The 12,206-nt window shown below is 36.4% G+C and overlaps 2 protein-coding genes across 4 annotated transcripts in view; one reads left to right on the top strand and one right to left on the bottom strand.

Annotated features, from left to right (window-relative positions):
- The window catches only part of MMS22L (MMS22 like, DNA repair protein), a 139,792-nt gene that overhangs the window by 47,499 nt on the left and 80,087 nt on the right, over nt 1-12,206 (top strand). Inside the window, exons 12-14 of the mRNA XM_030883001.2 lie at nt 570-689; nt 4,314-4,540; nt 7,164-7,667. Coding sequence (XP_030738861.1) covers nt 570-689; nt 4,314-4,540; nt 7,164-7,667 — 851 coding nt within the window. The remainder of the gene's footprint in view (nt 1-569; nt 690-4,313; nt 4,541-7,163; nt 7,668-12,206) is intronic.
- LOC115867018 (nucleophosmin-like) lies at nt 903-2,074 on the bottom strand. 3 transcript variants are annotated; one of them, XM_060283575.1, is made up of 3 exons: nt 1,993-2,050; nt 1,521-1,698; nt 903-1,436 (listed from the first exon to the last, which is right to left on the bottom strand). In XM_060283575.1, the coding sequence occupies exons 1-3, from the start codon at nt 2,048-2,050 to the stop codon at nt 1,217-1,219; spliced, it is 456 nt and encodes a 151-aa protein (XP_060139558.1). In that variant the 3' UTR covers nt 903-1,216. The 3 variants fall into 3 exon arrangements, with proteins under 3 accessions (XP_060139558.1, XP_060139557.1, XP_060139556.1); XM_060283574.1 differs by having other exon boundaries at nt 1,521-2,074; XM_060283573.1 differs by having other exon boundaries at nt 903-2,074.

The following is a 12,206-nucleotide window of genomic DNA, read 5'->3' as shown; positions in this document are numbered from 1 at the left end:
TGTCACTTTTTAACAAACATGCATGGTTGTTTCATCATAGAAGATTAAAGTGTCACTTCTTTTCTACTCTCTCCTGTTGCCACTTCCTAAAAGGTTAAAATTTATGTACTCTGCCAATCCTCTGGTTTTTAGAAGAACAACGCTTGTATTCCCATAAAGAATTTGACCTCATATTGATACTTAAGTATGAGCAAGTCCTCTGGATTTGTGTACATCTTAATTATTCGATCATTTATGCTATTTCATTCTGGTTTAGGTTTCTTTTTCAGTCTCTGGGTTCTACACCATTCAGTTATTAAATACCTATTGTAATTGTTAAATAACTGAGTAAAAAGTCAAAGTGAGTTATGTAATTTCAGTTATCTGAATATACTAATGATCTCTAAAGCAAAGTTTTAGAAGTATACCTTATGCTGATTTAGACCTTCTAGTCTGAAGATGAGAATGGGTATGACTTGGTGATATATATTTATATTCTTTTTAGGAGCAGGTTATTCAGTGCAATATCAACTGATAATGTGTGTTGCCAGAGCGCATTTAGCTCCTCACAATTTCAGTTTATTTTTTAGGATGGTGTACTAGAAGAGCAGTTACGAATGTATCTTCACTGTTGTTTGACCCTTTGTGATTTCTGGGAGCCAAACATTGCAGTTGTCACCATTCTGTGGGAATATTACAGTAAGAACCTGGTGAGTAAATAGAGTATGAATTTGTTCCAGGAATTTGAAGAATTTGTACATGATATATGAGGAATATTTTCATGGCTTAATTATATATAATTATGGATTTTTCTTAAAACTAATTTTTCAAAGAAGATTAGCTCAAAAACACTTATGTTTCACATTGTCTAAAGAGCATTGGCATAAGGGAATGGAGCATGTAAGGTCCCTTTTCTCTTTTTTGTATTAAAATACTGAGTTTATTTCACATGTATATTTTTGTCTCCCCACCATTTCCATTTGTCTGACCACCACTACTACTATGTCCTATCATAACATTCCATACATACTTAAAGCCAAGCAAAGGGTGGAGTTCCATCTTTAAAAACTAAACAGGCATTTTGGACAACACATTCTTGGCAATGGAACCTGGACAACATTTATCAGACACGGTAGGGGAAGTTCTCACTCTGCATTATAAAAAGGACAGCCAGATATCAACTGTTACAGAAATGAAATAAGATGGAAGATTTTAACAAACTGTTTAAACTATTTTCTTAAAGAGACTTCCTCCACTGCCAGAGATCTTGAATAGCCTCCTGATCAGTCATCTGGAAACAATTCTTCACATAATTGATGAATTTGGCTTCCACTTTGGGAAGGGAACCACCTTTTTCTATACTTGCTTGCATTTTTGCTTTAATGTCTTCTACAGAGCTAGGTCCTTTCGGTGTTTTAGGAGTTTTTTTCCGTTTTTTGAAGGATTCTTCACTTTTTGATCTTGGTATTGATGGTTTTGAGTCTTTTCCATTCTGGTTTGATTTCTGTGCATTTTTGCCTGGAGTATCTCGTACAGATTTCTTTACTGGAGCTTTTTCTTCAGCTTCCTCATCATCATCGTCGTCATCATCATCTTCATCTTCATCAGCAGCAAGTTTTACTTTTTTCCGTGGAAACTTGCTACCACTTCCAGGGGCAGAACGCTTTCCAGATATACTTAGGAGTGTCACATCCTCCTCCTCTGCATCTTCCTCCACAGCTATTAAGTGCTGTCCACTAATATGCACAGGCCCTGAACCACACTTCAACCGTAAGACCACAGGTGGTGTTATTTCAAAGCCCCCAAGGGAAACCGTTGGCTGCACAGACATTTTCAAAGTTGCCAGTGTTACTTTAACTGGACTGCCTTCATAATTCATCGCCTCTGCTTCCACAATGTTCAATTCATCCTTTGCGCCAGCCCCTAAACTGACCGTTCTTAAAGATAACTGGTGCTCATTTTCATCATTATCCACCTTAAAGTGATAATCTTTGTCGGCCGTTAGTTCACAACTGAAAAGATAGTTCTGGGGCCTCAGGGGCCTCATGTCCATGTCCATCGAATCTTCCATGGGTTGGTGGCACGCACTTCGGTGGGAGAGAAAATGGACGGAGATAAAAGACTACGTTCCAAGGAACAGTTGCGCAGGACGGAATCAGACCAGGGCCCCTTTTCTCTTAAGAGTGAGATTAAGCAAAGTAGCCCAAATTGTGCCAGAAAGATATTTTTTAAAAATCTTCTTTTATAAGTGTTTTCTAACAACTATTGATTGCTTGCAACACATTGAACAGTTAGTGCTATCTTGAATAAGAACTAGTCTTGGCATTTGAGTAGCTTATAGGCTAGTGGGCAGAAGCACAAATATTGTAGAAAAAAAGTTATAATACTGTGGAAGGCTAAAGGAAGGAGTATCTGATCCAGTTTACGGACTTGTAGAAGACTTTATGAAGTCATAATTTTTTAAGTTGACCTGGGAAATGAGTAGAATTTTCCAAGTACATAAGAAAATGAGTATCCAAGCAAAAGGAATAGTGTGGACAAATGTAAAGAGACATGAAAAACATGATTTATTCCTACTGTGTTAAATAGTTCTGAATGATGGGTCTGAGGTGATTATGGAGAGATACGGGAGATAAGGAAGGTAGAGAAGTTAGTCTGGGGCTGGATTATGAAGGGTTAAAGATAATTGTTGAGTTATGATTTATTCAGGAGACATTGGAAAGCAAGGATGTGACACATTAGGTATGTGTTTGAGAAAGTTTTTTCTGAAAGTAGTATAAAGGAATTGGGTACAGATGAGTTAGTAGTCCAGTGTAGTAGTAGAAGCAAATAATGCAGTGAGTGAGAACTAAAATAGGGATAGTGGATTTTAAAAGGAGAGGACAAACTTGGAAGATAAAATTTTAAAGGTACATTTAAAAGACTGAGTTACTTGTGTGTGGAGAGAAGAGAAGATTTGGAACATTTGGTTCTCTGGGTAAATACAAAGTGAACCCCTCAGTCAAGGTGGAAAATAGATATGGAGGATTTACAAGTAAATTACAAGTTTGGGTTTGTACATATTGAGCATATTAAAAATGGGAAAAATACCTTTCTCTGAAGCACATTGTCAGGCTGGTGGGAGAAATGACCAATTCTGATTCTCAGGCCGAATGTATACAAGATGAGTCTAGAGTATCTTGTCATACCTGAAAGCAAGGAAGGTATCAAAGTAAGCTGGAGTCATGTCAGAAGGGCACAGGAGCCAACTTTAAGGAGCTCCCATTGCCCAACACTGGGTAAATTTGGGCATAGGGAAGTTTAAATCCTTGAGTTTATGGTACTTTTAGAAAAGTTGTTATTCTGGAAACTGTAAATAAATGAAAATATAAACTATATTTTAGAGTACCAGATTTCTGATGAGGTAGTTTAGAAGGAATGATAAAAAAATCTCTGTTCCAGGGCTTCCCTGGTGGCGCAGTGGTTGAGAGTCCGCCTGCCGATGCAGGGGACACGGGTTCGTGCCCCGGTCCGGGAAGATCCCACATGCTGCGGAGCGGCTGGGCCCGTGAGCCATGGCCGCTGAGCCTGTGCGTCCGGAGCCTGTGCTCCGCAACAGGAGAGGCCACGGCAGTGAGAGGCCCGCGTACCGCAAAAAAAAAAAAAAAAAATCTCTGTTCCATACCTCCGATGAAATAAGCCATCTGGATGATGATCATCCATGGCTGCTCAAACTGCAGGGATCACTGAAATGGATAGATCAGGCTGACAGCACGATCAGTCTCAACATCACAAAAAGAAAGACGGTGAGAACGTATGTGCCTCTTTGCTAACTGAAATAGGAAGTACTCAGTACTACCAATGAAAGATTCTCACCAGAAAACTTGACCTGAATCTGACCAGTCTGCTAGGTACAGCTACCACTTTACAGAAAAGATAGAGGATGAAAGAATATATTAATGAGTCTAGGAAGATACAAGCAGCTAAATCCAGATTCTAGGAAATACCACACAATAAATTACCTGATAAATGTTGTGACAAAAACATTGGGAAATTTATAGAATAAAAGAGATTTAAGAGGCATGTCAACCAAATGCAATGTATGGATCTTGTTGCTATCCAAAGTTGAAAAAACTAACGGTTAAAAAGGCATTTTGAGGATAATCCAGGAATTTGAATACCCCTTGGTGTTCTGTGCTTGAATGGAATTTTTATTTTAGGGGAATATGCGGTAATGGCTGTGTAATTTTTATGATTAAGAAGAGTCAAACTTCTAGTGAGCTAATTGGGATTTACAGCTTTCCATTTTTATTTATTCAGAGACTTAATACTTGTTTTCTGTCTTTTGCTTTTAGAATAGTTCTTTCAGTATTTCTAGGCTTCCTTTGAAAGGCCTTACATATGTCATTAAGTCACCCTTGTCTATGCTAGAAATGGTGAAGACCTGCTGTTGTGATAAACAAGATCATGACCTGTATAAATCCAGCAGTAGTTACACTTTTTTCCTTTGCATTTTGGCAAAAGTTCTTAAGAAAGCAATGAAGAACAATGGCCCTCATCCTTGGAAACAAGTCAAAGGAAGGTATGTGCCATATCTTTCTTTGTCATGAATGTTCACTTATATCTTTGGAGAAGTTTTACTGTTTGTATTTTTTAAGTTAACTTGTGCTTGTTTGTCTTTATGGTTTACATTTTAAATGTATTCGTTAATGTAGGACAGCAAATTATGGAGCATTTTGATCTTGCCAATTTGTTACAGTAAGGAACAAACCTAGTATACATAACTTGGGGAGGATTTTAGCTTCTTATTTATCTCATCAGTCCTAAAGTTTGAAATTCCACATATTAAATGCAGGGATATAAGAAAACTGTTATTTTTCTTGTCAAAATTAATTGTAATGTTTTATGTAATTCTTTGCATGTATTTTATTAAAAATTATAGAAATAAGAAACATTTCCAAATCATACATTGGCAGGTGGTAGATTCAGTCTATAAAACTTCGTGTTCTTGGAGCCCACCAGTCCCACAAGCCCTGCTTTCTTGCATGAAAACTAACCAGAATATAATAGAACCAAATAACTCTGATGTTCTCATTTGAGGAGTATGCCATTTTCATTTCTGGTGTGGTAAAATAAACTTTTGATCACATTTGTCTATTCTTTTTTGAAAGTTTTGCTTGTTAAATGGGTGTGATTTTTTTTAACATCTTTATTGGAGTATAATTGCTTTACAATGGTGTGTTAGTTTCTGCTTCATAACAAAGTGACTCAGTTATACATATACATATGTTCCCATATCTCTTCCCTCTTGCATCTCCCTCCCTCCCACCCTCCCCATCCCACTCCTCCAGGCGGTCACAAAGCACCGAGCTAATCTCCCTGTGCTATGCAGCTGCTTCCCACTAGCTATCTACCTTACGTTTGGTAGTGTATATATGTCCATGCCTCTCTCTCGCTTTGTCACAGCTTACCCTTACCCCTCCGCATATCCTCAAGTGCATTCTCTAGTAGGTCTGAGTCTTTATTCCTGTCTTACCCCTAGGTTCTTCTCGACATTTTTTTTTCTTAAATTCCATATATTTGTGTTAGCATACGGTATTTGTCTCTCTCTTTCTGACTTACTTCATTCTGTAGGACAGACTCTAGGTCTATCCACCTCATTACAAATAGATCAATTTCGTTTCCTTTTATGGCTGAGTAATATTCCATTGTATATATGTGCCACATCTTCTTTATCCATTCATCCGATGATGGACACTTAGGTTGTTTCCATCTCCGGGCTATTGTAAATAGAGTTGCAATGAACATTTTGGTACATGACTCTTTTTGAATTATGGCTTTCTCAGGGTATATGCCCAGTAGTGGAATTGCTGGGTCATATGGTAGTTGTATTTGTAGTTTTTTAGAGAACCTCCATATTCTTAATTGTCTAACCTTGTACTACTTCTTTTGCCTATTAGCCCCTTTTCTAGCCCTCTGTGCAGTAGACTGCCCTCTACCACTTGCTCAGCTTATGTGGTGGAAGCTCTCACAGCAGAATACTTTTTAATTTAGGTAGAGACTTCTCAAGAATCACTACATGAAATTCCTGTTTGATTCACACAATGAATAATTCTTGCAAGGTTATGGTGATACAGTTTGGATTTTTTATTTAGAATATATATATATATATATTTAATGGTAGTGTCTTTGTTAAACCTCCAAGTAATTAGGTAGCTCAAACAGTAGTTTTTTTATTTTGTTCTGTTTGCCAGTTTGTTTTTGAATCTTAAATCATTTTATGGAAGACATAATACTCAGAACTTTATTGCCAAAAGAAATTGGAATTCAGTAACAAGTCTCTCTCTACCAAGCGCTATCATGGGCAAGATGGAGGATATAAAGATAATTAAGCAGATCTTTACTTTCAAGAGCTTATCAGCTTCATTGTTTATAGATAAACATTTAACCTCTCATAAGCATTAATCATTTCTATCTTGAATAAACCAATTATAGAAGTTACAAAGAAATTTAACAATCCATAAGTAAGATTCAAAATGGTTTTCAATTCTAATCCCTTAATTGATGAAAGAAAAGTACATCAACTTTTAAATTGTATTAAATAGTATTGACAGCAGCTTTTTAAATGGCTAGTCTTGGATATTTGAGCACTAACAATTTTTCTTTGTAAGTAGGTAAAAATAATTTTTCCGGAGCTTTAAATTATGTCTTAACATATAAGTACAGCAAGAGCCAAGTCTTCGTGAAGGGTAGATGGAGAAAGGGTTTAAGGAAAATTGTTACATAAAATTGCCCTGTTAAGATTTCTATAAAGTGCAACAAGTTGTACTTAAAAGGATTATGTACTCTTTTTTATTTGTCAATAAGAATTTAAAAAGAAAGGTAATGGGGGGACTAAAATAAAAGGAAAAGCCATGTACTATATGAAAAGAACATTTTTACTGTCCTTTGGGGAAAGCCACTGAATCCTTTGATTCACTTATAGATGCTTGCTGCATCCTTGAGAAATGTGAAGGTAAGTGGGGGCAGTGGTGTTCTGTGAGGTTGTTTTCTAAGCAAGGAAAGTGACACAATAGCACCATAATGTAGAAATAGATAACAATTTAAAGTAATGAGACTGTCATGAGTATTGAGTGAAATGTTATTTTGAAAGATGCATTTTTGTGAATGAAACAATTTTATTAATTCAGCTTTTTGTTTTACAGGATATATTCTAAATTCCATCAAAAAAGAATGGAAGAACTAACTGAAGTTGGTCTGCAAAACTTTTTCAGCCTTTTTCTACTGTTAGCATGTGTGGCAGAGGTGGAAGATGTAGCAAGTCATGTTTTAGGCCTCCTAAATTTCCTCAAGCCTGCCTTTATAACATCTCCTCTCATTTGGAAGGGTCAGATGGCCTTCCTCTTGATGTACACCCAGAAAAACCTGGACATCAGTGTTTTGGCTGAGATATTTTCAGGTGCTTTCCGGGAGAAAGCAAAGGAGTTCTTGGTATCTAAGAATGATGAAATGGGACAAAAACAGACTCTCTGGTCACTTCTTTCCATATATATTGATGGTGTTCAAGAAGTGTTTGAGACTAGCCATTGCTTGCATCCTTCCCATGAAAAACTGCTTAATGATGGCTTTAGTATGCTTCTACGAGCTTGTCAAGAATCTGAACTTAGGACAGTGTTGAGCTTTCTACAAGCTGTTCTGGCCAGAATCAGGTATGTTTTCCAGTAACGTTCTGATTTATTGATTTGCTTTATATCATCACCTGTGTTGATTCTGTATTAAAGTTTCCCTTTTGACATACTCATGAAATTCAGTTGTAAAGAGAGGAGTTAAAGGAGTTTTACTGCAATGTAACATAAATCAGTAGTTTTCAAACAGTGCTTCTTTGAAAGAAAGCTTATGTGCAAACACATAAAACTAAACTAAATCAAGCATAGCTCTGGTGTAGTCCAAGAGCCATGCCTCTTGGCCCCTTCTTTCCTCTCTGCCTCTCCTAGAAGAGCATTATTATCCAGAGGGATATTTCAGACATTCTAAGCAAGACCATGAGCTCAAATCTGATGTGGCTTTCATTGAAACATATGCAGTTTTGTGTGCGTAAGGAGATTTTGGCCACATTATACCATTAAAAAAAAGTAAGTTTCTTTAAATATTTTGCTGCAGAGTTGCAACCTCAAATGCATGAAATATTTGGTTGGCCAAAAAATTTGTTTGGGTTTTTCCAAAAGATCTTACAGGAAATCCCAAACGAGCTCTTTGGCCAGTACAACACTTCCAGCTGAAATAGTTTATTCTAAGATTAAGATAGGAGTGTTCGGTGCTTCCTTGGTGGCACAGTGGTTAAGAATCCGCCTGCCAATGCAGGGGACACGGGTTCGAGCCCTGGTCTGGGAAGATCCCACATGCCGTGGAGCAACTAAGCCTGTGCACCACAACTACTGAGCCTGCACGCCACAACTGCTGAGCCCACGTGCCACAACTACTGAAGCCCACACACCTAGCTCCGCAACAAGAGAGGCTGCCGTAATGAGAATCAGCCTGCGCACCACAACAAAGAGTAGCTCCCACTCACAACTAGAGAAAGCCCGCACACAGCAATGAAGCCCCAACACAGCCAAAAATAAATAAATAAATTTATTAAAGACAAGATAGGATTGTTCTATTTATAACACCAATCATCTATACAAAACTTACTGTTCTCAGATCCACTTAAATTATGCAAATGTGCGGATACCCTCCGACCCAAACAATAATGGATAAGAACAGTAATTATGACATTTATTGCCTATAAGGCCCTTTCTACATAACAGTTTCACCTTTAAATACATGTTCTTGAGAAGTTAGATACTACCGCTCAGTGCAGTTAGTTACTGTCACTAAAAAGTTGTGTAAAAGTTAGGTATAAAAATATGATTTTATTTAATATCATGTCTGAAGTTAACGAAGAGACTGCATCCCTCTTCTTAGCTGCACATTACAAAAGTGGCATCTGTTTTTCAAAGATAGTAAACTTGATGAAATTTCCGAATTTTGGACATTTATTCATTATGAGTTTCATTACTAATTTATTACTAATTCATTACTAATTACTAATTCATTACTAATTTTCTTAATTTATGTTGGGCTGTGTGTTCATACAGATTAATCCACGGGTTTTCACTCTTTAGATTTTGTGTAGTTTTTATATTTATGTACTCTAGTTCTTGATCAGATAATCATTCCCCTTATCCCCCAATGTAAGCTGTATCAAATTTTTAGGTGGATGGCTAGATAAATGGATAAGTAAATGAATAGCCAACTTCATTAGAAGAAGCTTTTACTGATTCTGGATCTTCTCCACGAAGTACATTTGTTCTTTCTTAGTCTAGTAGAGTTTATTAGCAGATGATATACTTTTCCAAGTGCCAAATTCATTTTGTTTGTTCAATTTTTAAATAAGTGGTAAGTAGTGCTTCTGGGGCAGAATTAGGAATTTCCTGTGCTTCTGGGGCAGAATTAGGAATTTCCATATTTCTGGTACCATTTTTGGTTTGTTTGTTTATATTTGTCTGAATATACAAAACAAGAAGGAAGAGGAGGGAGCTGGTCTAAACCATCCTGGTGATAGTGCTGCAGTCTGGGCAAAGGAGTAGAAAATGATGTGAGAGTTTTGGCATCTTGGGAATATGCAGTCATGGAACCAAGTGGCAGAATCCATATATCTTTCTACCTTTTCCATTAAAGATAGACAAGTCTTTTTTATTTGTCTTAACAATTGTATTGTTTCTTATATATGTTTTTTTTAAACAAAGATTCATATCTTACAAATACTATTTAATTTTTTAGTTAGAAATTTGGAGGAACCTATTTTTTTTTTTGAGGTTCTTCAAAGTATTGGGCTAGCCAAAAAGTTTGTTCAGAAAACCTGAACGAACTTTAGGTCCAATCCAGTAGTTTGGAGAGCAGTGGGGCAGTGTGGAGGAATCTTCTTTTGTTGTGAAATTTTTCTTTTTTTTAATTTTAAGGAACATTTATTTATTTATTTATTTATTTATGGCTGTGTTGGGTCTTCGTTGCTGCGCATGGACTTTAGTGGCAGAGATTAGGGGCTACTCTTCACTGCGGTCATCAGGCTTCTCATTGCAGTGGCTTCTCTTGTTGCACAGCACAGGCTCTAGGCGTGCAGGCTTCAGTAGTTGTGGCATGCGGGCTCAGTAGTTGTGGCTCATGGGATCTAGAGTGCAGGCTCAGTAGTTGTGGCACACAGGCTAAGTTGCTCTGTGGCATGTGGGATCTTCCCAGACCAGGGCTGGAACCCGTGTCCCCTGCATTGGCAGGTGGATTCTTAACGACTGTGCTACCAGGGAAGTCCCTGAAATTTTTCTTTGAATTGCAAATGTAGTATGTTGTGTTGGTAAAAATGGTAAAAGAAAAAAAAAATGAGGTATAAGGTGACAAGTAAAAGTTCCTCTCCCCAACTTCACTCCTTTATTCTCTAGTTCAATGGTTCTCACCTAGGGGTGAGTTTTTCCCCCAGGGGACATTGAGCAGTGTCTGGAGAAGTTTTTGATTGCCACATGTATGAGGGGTGCTACCCAGCATCTAGTGGGTGGAGGTCAAGGACACTGCTACATAAATAGCCTACAATGTACAGGACAGCCCACGCAACAAAGAATTTTCCGGTCCAACCTCAGTGATGCTCTGTTTCTACTCCATAGATTAAAATGGTTTGTTATAGAACCTTCCAGACTTCTTCCCATTCATAGGCTTAAAACACAAAAGAAATGATCTTTGTTCTGCAACTTCATTTTTTCACTTAATATTTCCTAGACAGCTTTTCATGTTAGTATATGGAGACCTATCTAGTTGTTTTTAATGGCTACTTAGTGTTTTATTATATGGATGCACCAAACTTTATTTAGCCTATCCCCAAATAATGGAAATTTATATTATTTACCGTTTTGTTATTATAAACACAGTTTTAACATCTTTATATATGTATTCTCTGTGTACTTGTGAAGGTATATCTGTAGATTAATTCCTAAGAGTGAATTTGTGTATGTGCATTTTAAATGTGGGTGGATATTCCAGTCCCGTTTAATTGTCCCATTTAATTTAAAAAAATTTGCACCGATTTCAGTCTCCCTGATCGTGTATGAGAAAGCCTCCTTTCTCATTTTTAGATTAGTGTATGGAGTATATTTAGAAAATATGCATTCCAAGATAAACACAGAAGTTTGTTAAAAATGTTAATGTAAACTTGGTAATAGGAGAAGGAGATTTATTTTGAAGGTTGGAGAGGCTTTAAAAATGGAAATACAGTGAAAGTAATAAATAGGAAATTACTTTTTCTTTATTTACTGACTTTTTGTCTTCAAGCTCTTAACTGGAACTTTTTTGGTCATTCTTCAAAAGTAGTAACTAGAAACACAAGAATAATTCTTGTATTCTTAAAAGATGTACAGTTTATAAATACTATCTCATGTATTTCTTTACCAATCCTGTCATCCCTGTTTATAGATGAAGAAATGGAAACATGGAGACTTTTTACTTTTTGTAATTTACCTAAAATAACACAGTTGTTTCAGAATCACCCCTCAGACTCTAACCCCTATACCATAGCTGCCTTCTTACACTGTCTTTATAATAGTTTACAAATGACTAAACAGACACTAACCATACCACTACAGTTTTTATAAATTAGGAAGTAATTAGATGAATGAAATCTGTTGACAAACCTGAAAGTATTACCACTACTCATGTATACTTCTGAGTGCTTTTACCTTTTATTTTTGCTGCGAAAAAAAAAAGGGTAATTTCTTATTGGGGCTTTTGATTACTTTGTTTTTATAATTTTGCAAGTTACATATTTTTTTAAGGAGTCATTAGTTGGAAAAATAAATCACAAAGAGGCGTGGAGACAAGTAAATCACATTTTATTTATAATAGTAATTTATCTTTGATTTATTATTAGCACCACTTCAACCATCTAAATTTCACTTCTGGTAAAAAATCAAATTTTTGCCATTTAAATTCAATTTAGTAGAAGTTTTTAGCATTAGAGCATCTCAGGAGTGTTGCGGAAATATTGCTTGCCAAGTACCTTGTAAACTATAATGCATCTCTGTTAATCCATGTATTCAGAAGTACAGAGGTCAGAATCAAGAGGCATAATGACAGCTCTCAATTATATAAGGTGAGAGTAACTTTACATTTGTATTAATAATTTCTTTTAAACGAGATCTGGTTTGAGATTGTAATTTGGTATCATC

Source organism: Globicephala melas, chromosome 14, assembly GCF_963455315.2.
Source record: "Globicephala melas chromosome 14, mGloMel1.2, whole genome shotgun sequence".
Classification (NCBI taxonomy): domain Eukaryota; kingdom Metazoa; phylum Chordata; class Mammalia; order Artiodactyla; family Delphinidae; genus Globicephala; species Globicephala melas.
Note: the sequence above shows the minus strand (reverse complement) of the source record. Positions and strands in the feature narration are given on the sequence as shown.